The sequence below is a fragment of the Photinus pyralis genome, unplaced genomic scaffold (assembly GCF_008802855.1).
Source record: "Photinus pyralis isolate 1611_PpyrPB1 unplaced genomic scaffold, Ppyr1.3 Ppyr1.4_LG1, whole genome shotgun sequence".
NCBI lineage: Eukaryota > Metazoa > Arthropoda > Insecta > Coleoptera > Lampyridae > Photinus > Photinus pyralis.
In genome coordinates this window covers 59,155,478-59,180,484 of record NW_022170249.1, presented here as the reverse complement: position 1 = coordinate 59,180,484, position 25,007 = coordinate 59,155,478, and the positions used below count along the sequence as shown (strand labels likewise).

The following is a 25,007-nucleotide window of genomic DNA, read 5'->3' as shown; positions in this document are numbered from 1 at the left end:
TTATTTTCTTATAGTATATATTTGACCTCCACCAAACAATTTGTGTCACATGGGTTAATCTACAAAGAGGTTCTTAGTAACTGGCATCTCTCTCGTTTATTCTCTTCATTGGTCGACGCATAATATAAGCACTAGGAGTTTATCTCTAGGCAACGGAGGTTTGTTCTCTTATGAAGTATTTCATGTGGATTGGGGTAAGTTTTATGAAAAAAGGTTTGACTTCAAAATTATGTTTAAACCTGGTGCTCTTAAGTAATAAGATTTACCTTTGTAATATGGAATTTGTTACGAAAAGGTTCAAATTCTGTATCTGAGTACGTGACATTATAATCGTAGTTAAGTTGTTTGCATAAAAACACGACTTTGACTATTGGTTGGCCAGTCGAATTAGTAGTGTCATAGAAGAACGTGTTGTTGCGTGAAAGTGAATCACTTCTAGATCTAATTTCACTATTATTGTGACAGTATCTGTCAAGCTTGTCAGAAATCATAATTTTGTCTACTTCACCATGTTGCTCCTTTTACACATCATATTACTCTTCTCAATTCGCCGTCCATTTTCACGCGGAAATGAAAATGCTTCACTTACAAACTTAGAATTGTGCAAGGTCAGCCATTACGGCCTCGAATATCGGGGATTTCAAGGCAAATCGGAATCGGGGGTTCGTTGTCAACTGTGGGAAACCGACAATCCCGTGCACGCGGTCGATAAGAACCTTACGGATGACAAGTTTCCCGAAAATTCTAGAGCTCTCGCGAAAAACTACTGCAGAAATCCCAGCAAGGATCCGAAAGGTCCGTGGTGTTACACGATGGACCGTTCGTTAATAAACGAGACGTGCGGCGTTCTGTTATGTAGGTATCTTGAGTGTAGAATTACCGGACCCGGCATGGAATATGCTGGTTCGCACAATCGAGGGAGTTCAGGTGGGTCTCAACAGCTAGAGTCGATGTAATACCTACAAACTGTTTTAGAAAGGAAATGCCTAAAGTGGAATAAGTCAAGGCAGAAAGTCAAGTACAAGAACACCTATATTTCAATTGATAAATTTACAAAAGACAGGTTTCCGGAAGGCTCATTAAGTGACGCCAAGAAATACTGCAGAAATCCCGACGGTGATTTCGGTGGCCCTTGGTGTTTCATAGAGCACGCAGAAACAAATGAAATTGAACGAGAGTATTGTGACATTCCATTTTGTGATGTCTATGAATCTTTCACCTTTTCGAAGGATGACTCTGTGTACTCGCACTATCACACTTTTAACCACACATTTTCAAACCTCACATTCGGTATTAAGCTGTGGGATTCGGACGATTACAATTTAGCCAGCGCTCGCTTGGTTTTGTCATTGTACGCTTTACCACTGAACCGAAAAGAATTAAAGGACTCAGAAATTGGCATAGAAATTTTTGTGTCCAATCGTGAAGTTGGTTTAACGATTGGAAGCCGAGGGAAGGTGGAACTGGAGCCTTCTATTGGTATCATCAAGTCTGCCACTTTTACATTTCTCTCGCTTACCTGGAGCTCTGGGTATATAACTCTGAGTTATGAAGGAAAAACTACATCGTTGTTTATCAATGAGTTTAAAACGAAAGGTAACTTGCTGGGTTACTTGAAGGATCAGTTTTACTTCTACTCCTTTCAAGGAACGAACATTTTATGGAATTTTCCATTTGATAATGCAGATGCTATTTGTAACGTGCATACAACAACAGCATTAGCATATCAGCATTTTTTCCCTCTGCGTGTGACAGATACTGGACACGAATTACGGTTCACAGTGCGCGCGGCACATTCTGCGCATATCCTATTAGTAACAAACCCACCTACCAACTTTCCACGCATAGAATTAATGCTAAGCAAATTAGACAATGTAACTCGTGTAGTAAGCACCGAGTATGAAAATGGTCCACGAACCGTTCTGAAAGAGGCAATCTTCCCTTCCATTTTAAGTTATTGGAAATGGAACGACTTTTCTCTCATGCTGTTCTCAGACAGCCTCCACGTCTACTGGACGAGAAGTGTCGGAGAGCGTATGATTATGGATGTAAAGCATGAGACGATCAAAAAGCTACGTTGGTATTCGCCTAGTTCGGCCAATAACGTCGCCCACTGGACTTTTTATTGCAAACCGCCACCTTCCGCCAATCCACCTAATGCGTGGCCACCAGAGTGCGCCCTATATAAGCACGAACCGGATTATAAAGGAACTCAGACAGTTACTAGCGAAGGGCTTCCCTGCATACCTTGGTTGAGTCGTCGATTGCTACCCAAACTCGAGGATCTCTTGTCAAAAAGCGATCAAAACTATTGTCGTAATCCAACAAACGACCCCCAAGGAACTTACTGTTACGTTATAAATCAATCTGGTAACAAAGCTGTCCAAAAAAAATATTGTAATATACGTAGATGCAAATCTGCTGAATGTAAGGTAGCAGGGACTGGTAACGATTATATTGGAAAATTAAATAAGACGCGATCTCGACGTACATGTAGAAATTGGATTAATGCACTTAGTAACAATGGAAGGTTCTCGGAGTATCTTAATGACACACTATTTACGGATATGACAGTAAAAGATGCCGACAATTTCTGTAGGAATCCCACAAGAAGTATTGCTGGTAACTGGAGATGAGGTACCGTTTTCTGTTGTATTAAAGTTTATTTTTAGGCAGTTGGTGTTTTACAACAGATGCGAATATTGAACGGGATGTTTGCAATGTGCGAGATTGTAGCAAATCTGAAAAATGTATTATATTACTGAGGGAATATGATAAAGGTCGCGATTGTTTGAACAATCAAAATGTTACCATTGTTATAGGTGTTACACGATCTTTTAGTTGATACAAATAGTGCTGAGAAACGAAAAAACTTGATACACAGAAATAATCCACTTCTTGTTTAAGAGGGGCCTTTAAAACAAGTGGCCAGATTTTGCCAAGGGCGACGCTAAAGTCGCTAAAAATCGATATTTTTCATGAAATCAGTCAACAGATTCCATTGTCATTATAATTGTAATACTTACGGCTTCCCCATAGAGGGCGCCTAAACTTTAGTGCGTTTATCGTGGGCGTTGGTTATTTCCAGAAATTTGCATTCGACATTAGGTGCGTCAAGGTCGTATTTACGTGTGAATTGTTGAGTCACATACGTAAGTCCATAACTCAAATTCTTGCTCTTAACTGATACCAAATGTGTGGATCCTGTTGGGCTGCAACTCCTTGATTTGCTGAGGTGCTATTATAACTTCACCTAGGTCTTGTGATGTGTTGAGATGATGCCTATGGCTATGCATGACCTTAGTTCACTTCTGCCGAGTGCAGTGCACGAGCAAGATTTTAGCCTCCTAGAAACTGATCAGTTTCTTGGATTATCTTAGTCCAGGGACAGATTCCCATAGACGTTTCCACTCTTTTCTACGCTTGCTTCTTATCACTCCTCCAGCTAGACTTGCTGAGGCTCCAGCTAGCGCCTTAAGAACTACCGAGCAGATGTAGATGCGTTTCACAGAATCTTTCCCAAGACGACAACTACGGCTGACAACCGGTATTTAAAGAAACACCACTTCCACCATAAGATAATCTTGCTCAAGATCTTTCAAATCAACCGCCAATCACAATCAAACTAGATAATGCCAGCTTACGTTTAAGTACAACGTAATATCTGTGTCTCTTCGATATTTCTTCTAACAGCGACATCGATAAGAACACGTGCGTTAATTAAATTTCGTCCGACAACAAAACTTCTTATTGCAAACAAACAACCAGAAACAATCAGATCCGTAAATTTTAACACGTAATTTTGTACTTATTTCGTAAATAATCCCCCAGATTTAAGGTGTATTTTTTTTTTCTTCAGGAGGGGAAATGCAATGACGCACTAAGTGTGGGGCTCCCCCAGATACCGGGTATACCCACTAAAACCCCTCGACTACTATGGTCATTTGCCTTATTAAATATATATAGGTATCAGTGTAATTTAGATTTAGATATTAGGCCAGTATTTCTAAGATATATTATAACTGCTCCACATTGATCTTTATTTGTCAAGGTTTCTATTATTTCTTCACTCAGGTTACACCGTACTCTTTCTACATTATATTTGGGACACACACAAAGTACATGATTTACAGTTAGGTCTAAATATTGTTCGCATTGGGGAGGATCTTGACTCGTCAAAAGAAATGAATGCGTGAGGGAAGTATGTCCCAATCTGAGCTGATATATCTTTTTAAGATTGTATCTTCCCTTAATTGGTAAGAATATTGGACCCACAACCTCCTTGAACTTCCTTAGGAACGCTTCCGATTCACATTTCCCATATTCGATCTTTAACTAGGGACCGACGGGCGTTCTTGGACATGTCTTCGGCTATCAGGTTCAATTCGGTCATTTTATGCTCACTAATAAGTAATAAGTAATAGTATCTTTTTCCACCATTTATACTAGTCTAGACAATCCTATCTAAATCTTTACTTTTAACTTTTATTATTATTATTTATTACTTATTCTAATTATTTATTATTAGCAGATACCTTAATATATTACTACAGGAAAACTTACTACTATTTGCATTTGCGTAACGCGAGACATAAAGTCACTAGATATAGAAAGTACCGCAATCATCCGCCATTTTTGGGCAAATTTGCTGCCAACTTAAAAAAATTGACAAATAAAATCTGAATAGCTGTAATTTTTTATAACCTAACTTCATAGTACTGTCATGTTTTATAAAAATATATACAGATATCTCTAAACAGGTGGAACAATCCCTAACATTAAAGTTACTAGAATCTGGCAACTTCCGCCATTTTTGGGCAAAAATCATGCGTTCTCTCTCTAACACATGAGCCCAATGGATTGCGGTACTTTCTATATTTAGTGACTTTAGCGAGACACGGAAAAGAGCGCCATCTACACGGCCCGGTGTGGAATGACGAAAAATTAAGGAGCAAATTAATGATATAAGCAAAGTTATTTAATATCTAAGATATGTGATATTACTAAATACCTCAATATTATCAATTTATCCATAACAATAACTATCACAAAGAACGTAAAACCATCAATTAAGTTTAAACCAAGTATGACAGCTTACTGTTGACACTTCCTGCCGCAATAACGTCGTGGCGCTGTAATTTGTGACCGGTTTTCAATGTCGGTGTCCTGTATTAATATATACAGAGTGGCCCAACGAGAAGTACAGAGGGCTTTTAGGGTATTAAATTTAGAAATTTCGAAAAATCCTCGAACACGTCAATTTTGTATTCGAGGGGGACAACTTTTGGAATACAAATCACGAACCCAAGTCTTCACCCCTCTACGTAGGGAGCTTAACCCCTAAAATTTTAAATGGAATCCTATGGCAAATGGCACATTATTTGAAAGCCAATTTAATCGTGATTACTAATCTGCTTTGCTTTTTAAATTCAATTGATTCGTTTCGGAGATATTCGCATTTGAAATGGTTTTTTCTAAAAAAAACAAAACAAATGCGATCTAAGTCACCTTGTATTAAAAAAGGTTTAAATTGTGCAAAAAATAACAAATAACAGACAACATTTATTTCAATAAATGCTCGAATTGCCTTCCGCCTGCTTCCATGCAATAATAAAGATTTGCTTCAAAACGCTGCCGTACATGTTGCAAGATTTCAGGGGTAATCGCTCGAAATTGTTGAGTTATACCATAGTGTATTCTATTCTTACACTATGGTTATACGTGCTCGCAACCCTTGTAATGTTCCGGGCGGAGTAGCATAAACTTTATTCTTTAAATATCCCCACAAGAAGTAATCTAAAGGACTTAAATCAGGGGAAAAAACCATTTCAAATGCGAATATCTCCGAAACGAATCAATAGAATTTAAAAAGCAAAGCAGATTAGTAATCACGATTAAATTGGCTTTCAAATAATGTGCCATTTGCCATAGGATTCCATTTAAAATTTTAGGGGTTAAGCTCCCTACGTAGAGGGGTGAAGACTTGGGTTCGTGATTTGTATTCCAAAAGTTGTCCCCCTCGAATACAAAATTGACGTGTTCGAAGATTTTTCGAAATGTATAAATTTAATACCGTAAATGTCCTCTGTATACTTCTCGTTGGGCCACTCTGTATATTAATATGTATATTAAGGTGTTTGTTATTACTATTAGTGACCATAAATACGCCTTTAGACTTAATAAATTGAAATATTCTCATATACAGGGTGCCCCATCATTATTTTTGGTGCCTAACTAGACCGAAATAACATCTACAAAACGTTGTTTACACAATAATATTCACAACGCAAGTTTACGATAAATTGGCGCAAACAAGAGACCGAGGTCAGATTTCAGTGAAAAACAGGTGTCGGAGGCATCTATTTGGAATCGGTTGCTGCTACTTGAACGCGTTTGCGTGTTTAATTGTCCAGGGTCGGTTTTGTGCTAGCTTGAGCCTCAAGTGTTAGATTTACGTAGGATGAGTTACTGTTCAAGTGGTTTCCGGGCTCGCGGGGGAGTATTTGTGTCTTGTGTATGAAGATGGCCCTAGTATGTTACAACATCAAAAAGGAATCGGAGGAAACTAATGTAACTTCTCACTATAAGTTTATTGTTCATCTCAATATCGCTGTGCTATGAATCAAGATAGGTATAAAGATGGAACCACCCTCTAGACCAGGCATGTCAGACTCATTTATCATCAAGGGCCATTTTAAAGTTTCCGCTTATAGCTGCGGGCCACAACATAAAAAGTCCACATAATCAAATTTTGATTTTTTATTATTAACAAAATAATACAAAAAAAAACGAAAAAATGCAAATAATCATAAAATCATTTTAGTACGCGCTCAAGAAAATGTACCGTGTGTCCTATTTTGGTTGAAAGTGCAGTGTAGTCCAGCTGGTTTTAAAGATAAGGGACTTGTGGTTTTCGCGACCCTGTGACATTTTTTTGTGAAACAATACGACAAACAGAATCGATCCAACTACGTTTGTTTCTGAGGTCTGAGATATAGGGCGGTTATGAAAAATTTGACTTTTTGTGGAATCTGACTACCCATGTAAGATAGAAAAAAGGTAAAAACTGCCTATTTAGGTATTTTTACGTAGAATCCAGTGACGTAGTAAAAAAATTTGGACAACTGTTTCTGAGATTATTTTTTAAATCATGCATTCTTTTTTGTGATTACATTAATGTATCATCCTATATTTATTTACTATTTTTCAAAATTTTGAAATGGCATGTACCTACCGCCAGCCATTTTTGTCGATTGGCATCGACTGCTTTAGTTACAATGGAGACAATAAACAAAACAAAATCTCCATGAATCCATGGCCTACTATTTAAAGAAGTAAAAAAGGTTTTTATTGTTTATTGTTTCATCGCTAAAATTTAAAAAAAATAGGTTGTGATACATGAATGTAATCAGGAAAAGGAATGATAAGAAATTGACGTTAAGATATACAGAGTGTTGCATTTACTAAATACCAACTTTTGGTCAAACCTCAGAAATGTTTCGTTTTCACCCTGCATCTCAGAAACAAACGCAGCTAATTGGTTCTGTTTGTGGTATTATACATTATACACAAAACCGCACTTTAAAAACAGCTGAAATACACTGCAGTCTCAACCAAAATAGAACACATGGTGCAATTAAATTTTATAATTTACAAAAGTCGTGATGGGCCGCAGGTTTCAGAACGGGGGGCCGCGAGTTTGACTAGCCTGCTCTAGACTCTCAATGAATGAGCGAAGTGTTTATAAGCGCATAGACGTTTATAAGTTGAATGTTCTATTATTCTGGTGCATTGTACAGTGCACCCTACACTTTTATCGGAAACGTACAAATTGTTAGCGCCAGACATACTTTCGTTCACGTTCGCTGTGAAGCAGTACATGTGTAAATTTTCCTATACTGAAGAAAATACAAATTCGCAAAAATATTTTTAGCTTCCTAGCATGTGCTAGGTAGCTATTGCGATAGCCGTTTTTTGAACATTTCAAAATTTCATCAAATGTCGACGTTTTAGACCATTTTAAGCAACTTTTAAAGAATAAAATTTTTTTCCGTCTGTATGTACGTACGTACGTATGTGCGTACGTACGTACGTACGTTTGTTGGCAATTTTCTGAGAAAACGGCTCGACGGATTTTGTTGAAATTTTGTATATATGTTTTAGGCATACCGAACAGAAAAATAACGGGCCGGATTTTTGAAAAAAAATTTTGGAGCGCCGTAACGGCATCGAACTTTTTTTTTCAAATAGCAACCTAAAATTTTTATTCTATTATTTGGAAGACCTTATTTTCCTGTGTACAACCTACAAAAAATTGGGCCGGGTTATATTATCAAAAAACGGAGAAAAAAATTGTCAAAGTCAAAAAATTGTGTTGCATATGTGCAAAACGCAACGATCTTGTTTCTGAAGCAATTTAAACGAAATTTCTATGGTAAGTCCCTTTAATAAAAGCAAACAAAATTCATGCGCAAAAATCGTGTTGCGCATGCGCAGAAATGCAATTTTCTTATTTATGGAACAATTAAAACGAAATTTGGATGGTAGGTCCTCCTAATAAAAGAAAACAAAATGCATGCGCAAAAAATCGAGTTGCGCATGTGCAACATCCAACTTTCTTATTTATGGAACAATTTTAACGAAATTTAGATGGTAGGTCCTTTTAATAAAAGCTAACAAAATGCATGCGCAAAAAATAGTGTTGCGCATGTGCAACATCCAACTTTCTTATTTATGGAGCAATTTTAACGAAATTTGGATGGTAGGTCCCTCTAATAAAAGCAAACAAAATGCATGAGTAAAAAATGCACCTTTCTTATTTGTTCCGTCTGTATGTACGTACATATGTTGGCAATTTTTGGTTTCAGCTAGGAAGCTATTCTGTCAAGAATTTGACACCTGGTTTTAATTCTAAAGACCACCTGTTACACTATCCACTATTTTTAATTTAAGACTGCTTAGCAAATTATTAACGTGTAACATCTATAACGACGCGAATAAGCGACAGGTAGTTACTGAATGTTTCTCATTTATACCCAATGTAAATTTTAGGGCGAAATTTGTACATTCTCCCACAGTGGAAAGAAACAGGCCCAGACGGCGGCTTGTTCTTTTCCCTGAAGCAATGGAATCCTGATAATCTGGGCGGAATGGCAATTGAAATAACATCAAAAGATGGAAGACAACATTTAAGACTCTTTATCGGAACACAGGGTAATGACAAATTGGTTCTCTACTATGGGACAACTTTACTTAAACATTTTACTGTACCACGTATAATACCATCCGGACGATGGGCATCTTTTTGGCTACAAGTCAGAAAAGGCGAAGTTCTATTGGGATACGAAGGATTGACCGATGCGATTTTTGAGTGGAGAGACCCGGAGTCGATCTACGCGTTTGAACCGTTTTTTTTAAACTATCAGTCATTGGAAGGCTTTCCAATCGGAATATCGTTCAAATGTGACAGTTGCCACACGGAGGTCACCGATTCCACGTTAAATTCGTCCAAAATTCTACCCATCGGATTATGGTCCCAAGAGGAAGACGTTTTGAACAACAATTTAACGATAAACATAAGAGGATTCGGTACACTATCGGTTAGATTCTTCACGTTTCCTGACTCAGATTCTTATCACTCATTGGTGTTCGATAATACAAGGAAAACGTTGTCGTTTATAGAACACACCAAAGATTTTCACAGCCATTTCGTTAACCATACGCTCTATACTGACAGTACGTGGACCAAGGTAGTCGTGTTATTTTCCGAAAAGGCTATCACAGTTCTCATAAACAGTACTGCCACAATGAGCTACACAACCAATTCGGGTTTACTTATTTATTGGTTCACTGTAGTTGTTAAAAATGGTGCCATTACTTGGACGGCAAATTGCAATCCCCCCGACATCGACGGTAAACCATTGGATGGGGGTTGGTCCCACTGGTCAGCATGGCACTGCACCGTAACTTGCGGAGGGGGTGAGGGTTACAGAACTCGCACTTGTACAAATCCCTCGCCCAATATCTTTGGGAAACTGTGTGAAGGACCATCAGTGTCGACTGGAATATGTAACGACTTTGAATGCGGAGATATAAGCTTGGAAACCATGGAGAAAATTCGTGAGAATCTTCGAACAATGCACTTCAGCTTTGTTATCACCGAAAATAGTGGACTCACAATTGAAAATGATCACGAACTTCTAAATGTAATTTCGGCCCAATCACCAGAAGCTTACTATGAGTGGACTTGGAATGGTTTGCCTCTGAAATTTGATGAGGAACGTCTCAAGTTCAAGGATGACAACATAATTATTCAAAATGCCAATGTAGGGGATACAGGAGTGTATGTTTGCATGCTGTATCGGGTGAATAAACAGAAACTGGTGTTGAGAGTTGCATCTCTTTCTGTATTAACCTCAAACTATTTAATCTCTACTCGAGCAACTCTCGATCTTACTTTACATTCAAATGCGGTTGTATTAGGCTACGTATATTCCGATTTGCGACAAAAATGGTTGTTGAATGATAGCATGTATCTTGATTACGGTATAACAACATTATCAGCTGTAAACGTTGAGCGTTTAAAAGATATAAACCAATCCCACTCGGGCTTATGGAAATGCATCGTGGAGCAACGGGATTTGAAGCTTCAATGGACCACGAACGTACTGAAGGTGGAAGTGAAATCTGCACCGAACATATACACTTATTTGAGGGAGGACAAATTGACCTCGCCAATATTTTCGTGGTTTGAAAGCGATGAGCAAGTTAAAGCGGCCTTAATAACCACAGTTGTTATTGTCTGTCTATGTGTCCTTTGCGGTGTATATATTTATTTCAAATTCTGTACGCTTCCCAGCAAACCTAAAGTCAACAAAAAAAGGAATCGACGGTTTCATAAATAATTGTTTATTATAGTCGAGTATTTCAGCGATTGACTTGTAATGGCGGAATAAAACAATCAATACAAACAGTTGAAGTTTTTAAGTTATGAAAAAAATGTTGGACACGTCCATTAATATTTTCACTTGCGCGTTATTTTCGATTAAAAATATTATATGCAGGGTGTCTCAAGTAGGAGATAAGACATGGGCATTAATTTTTTAATGTAACGCCCCGTATATTGTGTGTCGGGGGCAGTCCGAAGCTCGCTTGACGTTTGTCCCGTTGTACTCATAAGCTTTTTAGGTGCAGCTCGTCTCACCATTAATCGTCTCAAAGCCGAGTCATGTCCAGACTGTTAGCAATTTCCAAATGAACACCACGAACTGCCCCACAAAACCAAGAGGATCGAACACTGATATGACGACACTCAACAGTTCCCTCTTGGTTGCCATTTGTTTCCTATCTGCTTCATACTCAGCTAGCTTAAACTAGCTAGGCATAAACTTTGATGACGCACTCATGAGCCTCGCCGCCGTTTCCCCATCATCCTCACACGTTACAATCCAAATAATCGTCCATATAGTGAGGTTGAATGATCGCTTTAACTACTCTCGGGTGATCTTTCTCAAATTCTATAGAGTTTCTGTTTTTGACATGCGGAGGATGGCGACTCCAAATATCATCTGCCACTCCTCAACAGGTTGCGATTTGTCTTTCCTCCAGAGGAACCTTTGCGCATTTCTGATGTCTTTGTCTCAAATGAGGACCTGGTGGAACATCTCTTCAATATCAACCGTAAAGACAACTCTTTTCATCCTCAACAGCATCAAAATCACTAGAAGGGAATCCAGCAAATCAGGACCTGTAAGTAGATTGTTGTTGAGACTGACTCCGTGGATCTTCGCGGGCGTATCTACAACCACTCTGATTTTATTAGTCTTTTTGGGTTTGAAGACTCCAAAGTGGGGCAAATCGCAAATACCATGCCTTGCCCATATCAACTTTTTGAACATTTGTTCACTGTGAGTCATCTTGTCTCGGTAGAGCTCGCGCCAGAGAAAGCCTGTTTCGCAACGTCCCGAGTCAACTCTCCTCATTGTTAACTGTATGATATGCTCCGCACGCTTGTCTCCTTGATCGCGGCCGATCATCCTTGACACTACTCCAAATTCCTCTGAACTCATGAATTCTCGCATCATTTCTTCAATTGGTGTTTTCTTCTGAGCTATGAATAAGGATATCTTATTTGTGCTTGCCTCGCCAGGCCAGTGTGTCCATCTTACACCTTTATACCCACGGAGCGTTCTTTATTGGAGGCTTAATACATTCTTTTGGAATGATGAATGTTATCTTGCCCTATCAGGATTTATGTCTCACTCATTCTCTCGGACAAGCTCACTTTCTGCACATGTGGCCCACGATCCAGCAGTCTCTTGATCTTGATGCATTGGTAAGTGATGTACAAATCTCTACTGAGTACTGCCTTCACTCTTTCGAGAGAAAAGAACTCATCTTCTAACTCTCCATTGACCAGGATTGCGGTTCCTTTCTGTCCAATGGATTTGGTCTAGGAAAGAATGTAGGGAATCTCTTTCCCTTCAGGTCCAAGCTAGGCGACTAGACTTTGCTCCATTATTGTAGTTATTGAGCGATCATCCAGATCCAACATGGCCGTTAACCAAATTGGGCTATAAAGCCGGAGGTCGTGTGTTCGACCCTGGGATGAGGTAAGAATTTTTCATCTGTGACAGATGTGGGAATTTCCTTAGACCAGTTTCGAGCACTCTGCCAGCTACTCCGAATTAGGTTTAACTGCAGGTTTTCCTAGTTCGTAAGGTAAATACCGGAGTAGTATAGAACACCTTAAGACCTTCTGCAGAGGCATCTCTAAAAAGCATTATGCACGAGACATGAGAGAGATAATAAATAAGTAAATAAATAAAACAAAAGACTGTATGGAGAGTGCATTGAACTAAATACTCCGTAACTAGAACCGCATTGCCTGTAAACAATTGATGCAAGGGCCGCGTGACGAGGGAGATGGGTAGAGGTAGGTACACCTCATCGTGTTCCACTCACATGGCGGTTATGCGTTTTACAAATCAACGTGCCAAACAAGGATTATTATACAGACAACGTGCCAGACAAGGATGAGCATACCTACCACAACCTACGTTAGACGGCACGCGATTTTGGATATCGATGCCATTCCAGTTACAGGGTATACAGTTCAATGACAGAGTGTAACCACCTGGCGCCATCTCATGGTTTGAATTTTTAGGAACCTTTACATAAGAGGTAGAGAGGCATTCCCAAGTATGCTGTGTTTCATACAATCTTATAATAACTATTATAATAATGCTGATCTGTATTTTATTTGGAATATTTTAGAACGACATTACTTTCCACTTTCCAGAAATTTTTGATGGCACACAAATCATTTGCAACAATATGAAACAGTTATATACAGGTCATCGCAAGTAGGAGATATGACGTCGGCAGTAATTTTTAGTGCACTTTTACTCTCAAAAAATAATGCGTTTTTAATGTCTGTCTGTCTACCTGTCTGTCTGAATCACAAAGGTTTCGAAACTACACCTCTTACAGACTTGGTATTAGTACAGTCAAATTAGATAAAAACAAGTAGTAAATCAGCATATGCATGATTAAATCGCATTTTTGGTAATGCAGGTCAGTATTTTATTAGCGAAGTTTAAAATTATCGCTCTCACGAGTAATTTTGGCTGCGTTAAATAATTAATTTTATCTACGACTATTAAATAACGCTCAAATAACGTCACTATATTTTAGCGAATTATGATATGCATTATTATCGGTTCCTCTAAAATCCTTATATACAACTACTTTATGTCACTATATATTTCTCATAATTGCATATGTATAAGTTCATAATTGCATATGTACTAAAAATAGAACCGCCCATCTCGTATGTACTACCTGTCAGTTTTGTTTTGAATTAAGCATTTCTTAGGTTAGAAAAGAGAGATTTCGGGTTACGTACGCTTAACTTTGTAGGTTTATTTGAAAAACAATTAATACAGGAACTTGATCCACCTCTATGACGAGATATGTGCGATATTTATAAAATGGGATGAAATAAACTTGTAAAATACCTGAAGTCATTGGCAAGTTCAGGCAACGTTACTTAACGACAGATACCTTCGCTGATACAAATATTCTGCATGAGCATGAATAAGGTTTTCGTTTGTATTTAAAGTATCTGTACCTTCATATTCACAAGGCATTATTTGTAGCATAATGGATTATCGGAAGCCCCATTTGAAGATTATGCTAGGTATAACCTATAAGTTTCAGCCTTTTACGAAGAGAAATATGTTTCGTACAACATATGTGGTATTGTTGTCGAAATTGTGCCACGATACAAAACAATAACATATTGTAAACTCGTTGACAATAAAGGATACAAATTGTCGTAGCACTTAACCACAGTTTTGCATGATTTATTTTAAGAATTGATAATTCGTAACAGGTCTTACATACTAGGCATTGACCAAATTACTTAAATAGATGGCTACAATATGTACGTTAACTAATAAAAAACACCTCTTGCCCTTAAATTTGCAATAAAACTATGCTTTCATTGCTTAAACTTCGTTTCTAAAAGAGGAAGAAACTTCTTGGATGCAGGTCGGAGAAGCGTAACGAAGTCTTTGAAAAATTAGATTATGTATGCGAAACAAAATATTGTATTCCATTTGGCAGCTGTGTAACAATTTCTGCAGACATAATTGATACATCGGGATCGGATTTAGAGAATAGTTGTACAGGTACATCACATAAATATCCACCTTACTTCCATAGGTTATGTCACAATCTAAAACAATGAAAAATGAATGACAACCATTTATATTAGCAATAATCTTACGTGTAGGTAATTACGTGTTGAATTAATGACTTCTGGGAACTTTAGATAAATTGCATATTTAGTTCGCCACTTAGGTACATTGCGATACATTTTGAATCTGAGCATTGAATTAGATTTGAGGTTAAATACCGTCAACGAATGAACGAACGCAAACCAAACCATAGGCGTACATTGCGCTACCGCTATGAAGTTGCTACGTTTCAAACTGATTCAGATGCCGCATTTTCTATTTAATTAAATAGTCGTAGATAAAATAGCGTATTTTACTTGCATATAAAGGCGATTATGACACTCGGAAAAATTACAACACTCGCCTTCGGCTCGTGTTGCAAACTTCACCTCGTGTCATAATCGCACACTTTATATGCTCGTATAATAATATACTATTATTTAATTTCAATTGACGGTACGTCTTCATTTTGTAAAACAAATCACAAAGTAAATAAGTTTTTATACTGGTAGCGCTATCTAACGGTAAAATTATAACACCTCCGAAACCCATATCGAAATTATTTTCTTCAATTATCGATCTCACAAGTAATCTAACTCAAAATAGACTAGTGCCTGCACATCTACACTATAGCAGAAAGCTTTTAGTGAAAATTTGAATTCTCTAGCTATTGTAGTTGTGGAGATCTCACGCGGACAGCCGGCCTGCCAGTAATAACGAATATAATAGCGTATTTTTTTAAAAAATGCGCTAAAAATGGGCATTCCGTGCATCAGATATGTCATCTCTAATTTTTCTTTTAAATTGTTAGGATCAATATGGATGTGAAAAATCCAAGTTTTCGACATTGAAAGACCTGTGCGAACGACACAGCACTTGAAAATATGTCATTCTTCTTACCATTTTTTGGTTTTTGTAAGTTTTACTCCTGAAGAACCGATTTTAATGCAATTATTGTCGTATACTTTTTTGAACTAGACAAAATTTCTGACAATTTAAGCCCTTAACGATCTCCGCAAGTCTAATAGTTTCCGAGATACGGCGCTTCAACTATTGGTAAACTTATTAGTTTTACAAGTTTTATCAAAATTTGGCGGTTATTCTTCGCAGAAACTAAACTTACCAAATTTGCACGATGAATTGTCGTAAGTCGTGAGTCGTAATAAACTTGTTGTTGAAGAAGTGCTAAAAATTGCGGATAATGAAAGCAAATTAAATATTGATTTTTGTCTTTTAGTGGAAAAATATCCATGTTTATTGATTTATTATTATGGATTGATTCATTAGAAGTGAGGACAATTTGAATTTCCCGCAAATCAAATAAATTATGAAGTTGGTACTAACTGATGATCTTTTATTTAATTGCAGTGGTGTATCGTGTATCATCATGCTTTCAGTAAATCGTTTACTTATTTATAATCTACAAATACTGCTTCTGTTTTACCACAAATTATAAACTAACACTAGACACAGTCACGTTTCTTACATATTTTAGTGCATCAACTCTAAAAATTGTTCAAAATGGAAAATGTAATAAACCGCAAATGGCACACAACAATTAACGGCGACACTGGTTTCTTAAATGACAGTCATGTCAGAAAAAAAATACTAACGAAATTCAAACCGTCAATCTAATAATGCAAAAAATACTAAAACCTTACGCGCGAAATTCAAGCGATCATCACTTCTAATGAATTACCCGGTATATGATGCGTTATTCATTCAAATCATAGTGTTGTGAGTAAGCTTTCTGCTACTGTCACAGATCTTCTATATTCGGTGTTCCTTTTGAATGGTCGAGCAAGGTCAGGCAAAAGGAAAAAATTCACGGATTTCGCAATCCATGCTACAGGTAGTGGATCTTGCTGAAGAAGAAGATGACAACTTTCTTATCGTGGGAGATGCTGGGGATCCAGAGGATATCAACATTCTACCTCTTTCTGTGCGGATTTATGGAGACCCCTCACCCCAAAGTCCCCCCAAACGAACAAAATAATAAAAATGTTCATGAGGTTTTTATGCTAAAAAAAGGCAAATTTGATTAAAACTGAGAATTTACGAATTTTTGAAACACTGTATCTCCAAAACTATTAGACTTACAGAGCCGATTAAGGGCTTGAATTGTCACAAATTTTGTCTAGTTTAAAAAAGTATACGACAGTAATTGCTTTAAAATCTGTCCTTCAGAACTAAAACTAACCAAAACCTAAAAATAATAGAAAAAATGGCGTATTTTCGAGTGCTGCGTTGCTCGCACAGGTCTTTGGATGTCGAAAACTTGGATTTTTGACATCCATACTTAGCCTAACAATTTAAAAAAATAAATAGAAATGACACATCTGATGCAAGGTAGTATGATAATTTGACTGGACTATTACTGTCACTCGATCAGATTATTAAAAATGATTTCATGCTTGTATTCTCGTTAAGGCATGAAATGTCCATAAGGGCTATTAAAATCAAAAAAACAAATTTGCAAGTCCACTCTTTGCCTCTTGCTCGCAAGCGGCTTAAAGAATTTTTTTAATGTAACGCCCTGTACATAGTTGCAATTTACAATACATTCTATATATTTCGCATGTAGCTTACCATACAGCAAAAGTAAACGGTTTTCCAAATATGCCGTAGGCAGTAGTGTTCGCATGACCTCTTTTGACCATTTCAAGACCTTCACATTTGAGGCGATTTTGCACATACAGCCCAGGTTATCAACCTGGAAGTATAGCAATCCGTTGCGGTCAGTAGGGTTATAAAAAAGGTGTTTGGTTTATTTGAGAACGGCAAGCTTTTGAGACAAAAATTTGAAAGCTTTGGATATCGAGTAACAAAATTCGAGCGCAATCTTCCCAAAAGTAGGGACAAAACGCAAATAGTAGCAAATTTTTGACCTAAAAGTGCCATAAATCGTTAGAAGTGCCATATATCGTTAGAATCGTTTAAAATGGTATTTTTTTAAAAGTCATCATAATCAACAATGGTTTCCATTTAAAAAAAACACACAAGTTTAGGCTGTATTTGGATTAAATTAGCACACCACCTTATGTACTCTCCAAAATATTACGCTTGTTTTCTTATGTATGTGCTTCATATCAAAGAAAAATGAAATGAGTGTAGAGGGTTGCAACTTAGGCAGGTATTTTGAGGGAATAGGTATTGCCACCTTAGTAAAGGTTTTGACTCTTTTTATTCTGAATCCCAATATTTGTATCATATGTTTGCGCTGATTTGTATGGCCGTCTCTATGTCTTTAACAGAGCTGGATTAGGCTTTTGCCACCCATAGTCTAAGTCCGCTTTTGAGAAAAATGTCATAGCCTACTGCAGATTCTACAATAAACGAATTTTTTACACTATGCCACACAATGATACTAAAGAATATTCCACAAATCAAGCAGGAGATAGAACTGCCGGCTGTTGCACTCATCTGGGTTGTTGCAGCATATTTTTTACATATGTCTTATGCCATTTGGGATATGGCGAGTAAATTAATTTTGCAAAAACTCCAAGAAATATCATGTATATTTCGACGAGAGCAATAAATGCCTATCAACATTCAGTTATTTTCTGTCAAACGCATGGATGTTTACTGCAACGGTCACATGTCACTATGTCTTGTGATGTAGGTTACTATTTGCACTAAAACATGTTTAATTATTTTTTTACCATGGAACAAATAAACGTGGAATGCGCTTAGTAAAAATTGTTTTCTTGTCCTCCAGTCTATATGTCTTGGAACCAGACTGTAATACTGAGAACTACAGCTCTAAGACAGATGGACGAAATCAGCGCTATTGTATATGAAAAATACGGTAAAATGAACATATACTGTTAACCTCCGTGTAAAAATTGATCACTACTAAACAAAACGAAAACTGTGAAGGTTATTTGAGAAGCACCATTTGTGTGCATCGTAAGATTTTGGTATAGTGGAGCTGTATTCCATATTTTATGAGTCCTGGATAGGTTAACTTGCACTAGTCTCCAATCCCCTGAAGCCTTTATAACCCTTATGGATTTATCTGTGACTCTTGAAGAGGCCAAACAAATTTACAAGGGTCTACGAGGTTTTTTAGAACCTTTGATAGAGTTTAAGAATCTTAATCGGATAAGATGAGATTTTAAAAGCTCTTTCAGGCTCAAGAGTTTCCAAAGCCTTCTAAATGCTATGAGCTTTTTAAATCTAACCGTTTAAGGGACATGAGCTTTTAAAAAAACTTACAGATTGTTAAATTACATAACTAAAAAATAGTATACAGGGTGTAACAAAGTTAAGGAACTGAAACAAACATTTTTCTAATTAAAACAAAGGTCAACACATGCTTCTATTGTTATTGTTGTTTTAAAAAGTTAAAAAATTGCAAATTTTGGACCATTGATTTTTTGGGGAAAAAGTTTGTTTTGGTTACAGCATACATACATTCCAAGGGTCAAACATGAGCTAACTTTAATTCTAAAGTTTTAGTTAAATTGGTGTAATTTTTTAAAACGAAAGAATCACAAAGGTGCAGCGGTAACCTGGATCTAAACCAACGGAAAGGTCCTTCTGAGTATGACGGTTGTAAGTTGAGTTGGAACTCACCATAGAAATTTTTAATTTTTCCTATACTAAAAACGCTTGGTACTTTGGCGGCCGATTTCTCCTCTTAATTGTGGGGGAGATAGGTTGTTTCTCTCTTTCAGCCATACAGCGAGTTCAGATTTTAAATTGAATTCAACTTGCTCCAACTTTACGTCCACAGTCCTTAGACTAAAAGTCTGTGGAACGATTCTGGACACATGCTTTCCTTATCCTCACAGTTCACTCTAATGGTTACTTGTGGTAACAAGTGGAAACCATTGATTCTTCTGAATAGCTTTCTAATTCTTATAATTGTGATAGAGTCCAGGCTAGGTTTAATACCATTGGAGCTCGTCTGACGCACACAAGGAAAACGCGAGCATAGAGAAATCTACATTCCTTGGATTAGTGGTAAATTTGCTTATTTTTCAGGGCAAAAGAAAGAGGGAAAAGACGGCATCACAGTAGTATATCGATGTATGTGGCGTTTAGCAAAGGGAAAGAAAATCGAGGTGGCAATGAAAGTACTTAAGCACGATCTCTATGAAAAGTATCTCAAAGTAAGAAATGGTTAACTTGTACAACTGTAAAAAAAGTTCTTTTTTAGGATTTTATGGAACTGACTGGTCACTGGGCCTATTTAGAATCGAGCGCGATCGTCCGATTATTTGGGATTACGTTAAGTAGTCCAGTGGCTATGATATTAGAACATATGCGTTTAGGACCTTTAGATGAATATCTCAGAGAGAATAAAGCACTGTTAAAAGTTGTAGATTTAATTGAAGCCGCCTCGAATTTGGCCTCGGCATTATGGCATTTGGTAATGAAATCCCAAGTTTCTTCTAACATTTTGTTAACATTTGCAGGAGGAACACGGTATTGTACATGGTAATATTCGTTGTAGGAGAATTTTGGTTAGTTGCCACGAAGAAAATAAATTTACTGTCAAACTTGGGGACCCAGGAATTTTCCATTCATATGCCTCTAAAGAGTAAGCAATTTTATTTCTACAACAAGAAATTAAAAAATAATTTAGAGTTCATTGGATACCTGTTGAGTGTTACTCAAATCTGGAATATGCGAAACGGTCTACTGCCGCAGATGTGTGGGCTTTTGCCACAACACTTTGGGAAATATTTACGTACGGAGAAACAATCGAGCATAACAACTACATGGATGCTATGAGAGTGAGACACCGCACAACTTTTTTCCTAATGTGATGTTTATGTTGCAGTATTACGCAAGCGGTAAACGATTACTTCGTCCATCAGACTGCCCAAGCAACGTTTATCAAGTAATGCTCGAATGTTGGGACCCTGATCCGCACTGTCGCAAACAACCACAGGCTTTGCTTCGAGATATTAACCAAATTTACTATCAAAGTATGTTCGTACCTTCACAACCAAACCTAAATTATTTGTTTCAGTTTATAACTCGAGAGCTGTTCACGCTTATTCAAAGATGAAATTAAGTTCTCTCTCTCACAGTGACATCATATCGGTTAACAGTATATTTTCGACTAACACAGGTTTGTTGTTATTTGCTTTCCCCTTCACACTTTTGATTATTTTAGAGAGCACTGCCATAGATGAGTTAGTGTCAGTTTCGGACATGGCAGAAGCCGATTCCGACTTAACTGCTACCTCTGATTCTAGTAGGGAAAACTCATTGACTTCCAAGTGCCTCTTCTATTCACAGGTAATAAAGTAATTCATTAAAATTTTGCCAACAGAAGTGCGTTTTCAGGACATGGATAATTATGAAGATAACATCTCGTGTAACTTTTCCACAGTTTTCTCAAACTTCAACTTTTCGGTAGCGACATCTGCCACTTCATTAGATAGCATAAGCTCCATGCAGAGTATATTTGAATTAGACGCCAATTGCAATGTCATCTTACAGGGTCGTATAGGCCAGGTTAGACATTTCAACATCTGTTCGTTTGTCTCCATATTAAACTTTCAGGGATTTTATGGGGAAGTGTATAAGGGAACGTTAGAGTATTTGGGCGACGAGGATTCTGAACCGCGACTGGTCGCTGTGAAGAAATTAAAAACGTCTGCCGTTTCAACTTGCCTGCAGGACTTCGAACGAGAAATTTCTATTATGAAGGTGCAGTTAACATGTGCATATTGTACCTATAATGTGTATTTGTAGACCTTAACGCATCCAAATATTGTCGATATATTAGGTGTTCTGCAAGAACCGGAGGTATCGTTGGTCATGGAATTTGTTCATCATGGTTCATTGCAAAGCTACTTGAAGATTTATCGAGAATCGTTAACTATAAAGCAACTTTTAAAATATGCTTTGGATATTGCAAAGGTAAGAATTTTTGTCAGGGTTGCATTACTTGGTGGGCGGCAAATAAGCGGTTCCTTGCTTGGAAAATCAAAGTTGCTACCAGAGGAAGTAGTTTTAAATTTAAATTGTTTTACAGGTGTTGCTTTTTTCTTAGTTTCGTGTACTGTTGACCAGACATGATCTTCAATATGAAAATGATTATCCTCCTGTGCAATTAAAAAGATTTCTTTGTGGTTTTTGGTGTATTTATTTCAGATTGCTTTACTTCAAATAATAAGTGTGTGCGTCCAATCTTTTAAGATCGTCTAATTTTAATTAGAAAGAGTGGTAGAATCTGACCCTGATCTATTAGTTTTTCCATATTTGGATGATTTTCTACCAACCTGTGGGCGGTAGGGAAAGGACGCAGCCCGTGACGTAAATATCACATGGCAACCTGAGGCAAGGCCTGGGATATCCAAAAGGTTTGGGGGTCTGTAATTTGGATAGTTCAGAATCAACAACTCAATTAATCATTAGAGACCATTATTCCTACACGCAAAGATAATACTACACTAGATAGTAGCCTGTATACATTCTGAACGCTCAATTTTGTCCGCAGAATAAGTCGACTGTCCACAGAGTCAATGTTTTTACTACAATAGTATCGTATATTCACTGCATTAACAGGTGCGATATTTGAACAATGGTTCTTTGTATTGTGTGTTTGTCAGGCATGGCCATGTATAGGCGTATTCTCTGACTGTTCTTTCTCCCCTCTAATTTAAATTAATGATATCCTTGAACACTTAGAGAACAATCTGTCATATTTCTTTTATTTAGAATGGTATATGTACTTTCAGTTTCAACCGGACAATCTACCTGTCCCTGTTTACACCATGGTTCGCGAATTTTACAATTCTGTTATTATGTCTTTCATACGTCTAGTTCAATACTCATCCTCAAATGGAATAAGAAAAAAACTTATACATTGAGAATAGTTTTCGAAATATACTTCATGGTATTCTAATGAAAGATCTGATCGAAATAAATTGGTTTGTGCAAACTATAACTTTCCCATGCGACTCTTTTTCGAGATTGGTGAACGACGGGGCCTGAGGGGGGGGGGGGGGTAAAAATTAATTTTATCTCTCATTGTATTATTAAAGGTCTCAACTAAAGGAACCGTTTTCTACCAACTACTGCCCTTCTTTCTGTCCTCTTATCAAAGTACGGTGTGGAGGGGACCTCTTATCGTGAATATTCCCTTATACCTCAAGAAGGGATTGAACGGACGAAGAGGGTACTCACAAAGGGCGATTGAGACGTCTGCAAGAAATATATCCATTGGTGATGTCAAAACAAAAGCTATTTCGGTTTAAAAAAATGCGCTTTATCTGCACAAGAGTTGTGCACAATTTATAGTTGTTTTGGTTTGAGCTCAGGCGCCGGCCTGTCTCAGTGTAATAAAGAGTTAGGGGTTTTGAGATCCATTCTATAACAGCTTTCATATAACATAAAAATTCAAATGTTCATTAAAAAGCAAGTACATATTACATTTGGCATTTATGCAAAATAATAATAATAATAATATGGTCTTTATTTCAACACAGATTTTATGACAATTATTATAACATATCGCATAGGGCGAGATTGATCAGCTCACGTTAGAGGCGCGTGCTGTTCTACCACTTAACCCAATAATGACGTACGAAGCTTATGTCGAAACGCAGGTAATGAAGGTTCTGTGGCAAATCATTCCACCATTTCGCTACATTGCAAGTAAAACGACATCGACCGAGTTCAGTGGTTAACCGTGGTATGGTAATGTGGCCCCTAAACCTCAAATTTAAGTTATGTACATCTGTTCTGAATGTAATTTTGTGATATAAGTGGTGGAGTTTTTAATAACAGATTTTAAAGTAAAGTACTGAATAGTGCAGATAACGTCTGTTTAACATATTTACCGAATTAATATCCTTCAGTTTATGTGAAATTCTATCAAATTTCCGTATGTCAAATATTAACCCTAAGCATGCATTCTGAAGTGGATCCTGGTTTTATCTTGTGAACCAATACACGGACCATATATTACATCACAATAATCCATTTGTGATAAAACCAAACTGTTGCATAAGATACCTCTCACCCTGATATTCAGCATGTGACGACTTTGATAAATCAGCCTAAGATTTCTGTACACTTTTTGTAAACACTGCGATACATGTTTTTTAAACCGCAAATTTGAATCAAGAATAACTCCTAAATTTTTAACTGTATCAACAACCGCTATTGCATTATTGTCGATTTTTAATGTTATATTATGTTTAGCAAAGTCAGTATCGTTCTTTCTCCCAAAAAATATAGCAGCCGACTTGTCAACATTAAGCTTCAGAGAATGTTGTTGAGAAATCTCACTAATACGTTCTAAATCCTCATTTATACGATCTGCTGCATTTAAGCTTCGCAGCATAGAAAGAATGATAGATTTGCGAGTCATCGGCGTAAAAGTGATAGTTACAATGTTTTAAAACGTTATGAAAATGGGAAATATTAAGACTAAACAAGAGAGGCCCCATGATTGATCCTTGAGGGACTCCACATTTATTTTCAATGAATCCAGAGACACTGTCTCGAACCCGCACAGCTTGATAACGACCAGTGAGATAGCTGTGTAACAGGTTAACAGCTTTAGGACGTAAACCAATATAATGGCAGATTGATAACAAGACATTACGATTATAGTGTCAAATGCTTTTGAATAATCCAAAACAACGACAGCTGTTGCCTTACCAGCATCTGTAGCTGCAACCAAGTCGTCAACAATGTTTAGTAATGCAGTGGCACAACTGTATCCTTTTCTAAACCCTGATTGGTTAACTGGCAGCACATTATTAAGTTGTATATGATTGCGGAGTTCCATTATCCTTTCTAATATTTTTGACATAAATGACAAGACACTAATCGGACGTAGATCTTTTAATTCTTTTGGTGATTTGACTTTCGGGATCGGGTTTATTAATGCTTTCTTCCAGTCATGTGGGAATACCGATTTCTCCAGGCATGAGGTGGGTTATGATGGGCAAAATAAATGGCATGCACAATTTAATAACTCTGTTGCTAACTAATACCATCATGTCCCACGGCATTAGTGTAATAGATTTAATGACTTTTAGTATGTAATTCATCAACTGCTACAAATTAAAAAAAAAAGCTAATGAGATAGCAGCAAAATAACGGACGATCAAAAATGAGTGGCTGTCGAGTTGCCTTTGGAAGTTCGAGTTAAATACTATTTTCCATGTAAACAAAAATTCCAAAGGTGACTCATTTTTGATCGTCTGTTATTTTGCTGCTATCTCATTTTGCATAAATGCCACATGTGATACTTGTTTTTTCATGACTCCTGAATTTTTATGTTATATG

At 37.1% G+C, this 25,007-nt stretch overlaps 2 protein-coding genes and 2 long non-coding RNA genes across 4 annotated transcripts in view; 3 read left to right on the top strand and 1 right to left on the bottom strand.

The window, feature by feature from the left end:
* LOC116160425 (tyrosine-protein kinase hopscotch) overlaps nt 1-25,007 on the top strand; it is a 37,667-nt gene that overhangs the window by 10,274 nt on the left and 2,386 nt on the right. Inside the window, exons 7-16 of the mRNA XM_031473620.1 lie at nt 19,731-19,858; nt 19,906-20,118; nt 20,165-20,289; nt 20,335-20,485; nt 20,533-20,680; nt 20,725-20,826; nt 20,872-20,996; nt 21,045-21,215; nt 21,264-21,410; nt 21,456-21,623. Of these exons, the coding sequence (XP_031329480.1) occupies nt 19,731-19,858; nt 19,906-20,118; nt 20,165-20,289; nt 20,335-20,485; nt 20,533-20,680; nt 20,725-20,826; nt 20,872-20,996; nt 21,045-21,215; nt 21,264-21,410; nt 21,456-21,623 (1,478 nt within the window). The remainder of the gene's footprint in view (nt 1-19,730; nt 19,859-19,905; nt 20,119-20,164; nt 20,290-20,334; nt 20,486-20,532; nt 20,681-20,724; nt 20,827-20,871; nt 20,997-21,044; nt 21,216-21,263; nt 21,411-21,455; nt 21,624-25,007) is intronic.
* On the top strand, nt 9-12,705 carry LOC116160424. Its single transcript, XM_031473619.1, has 4 exons — nt 9-927; nt 976-2,622; nt 2,673-2,780; nt 9,052-12,705. Exons 1-4 carry the CDS (start codon nt 510-512, stop codon nt 10,902-10,904), a joined length of 4,026 nt encoding a protein of 1,341 aa, XP_031329479.1. The 5' UTR covers nt 9-509; the 3' UTR covers nt 10,905-12,705.
* LOC116160427 lies at nt 13,943-14,349 on the top strand. Its single transcript, XR_004143213.1, has 2 exons — nt 13,943-14,102; nt 14,160-14,349. It is a non-coding gene; the product is annotated as an uncharacterized LOC116160427 (long non-coding RNA).
* LOC116160428 lies at nt 14,351-15,165 on the bottom strand. Its single transcript, XR_004143214.1, has 2 exons — nt 14,792-15,165; nt 14,351-14,740 (listed from the first exon to the last, which is right to left on the bottom strand). It is a non-coding gene; the product is annotated as an uncharacterized LOC116160428 (long non-coding RNA).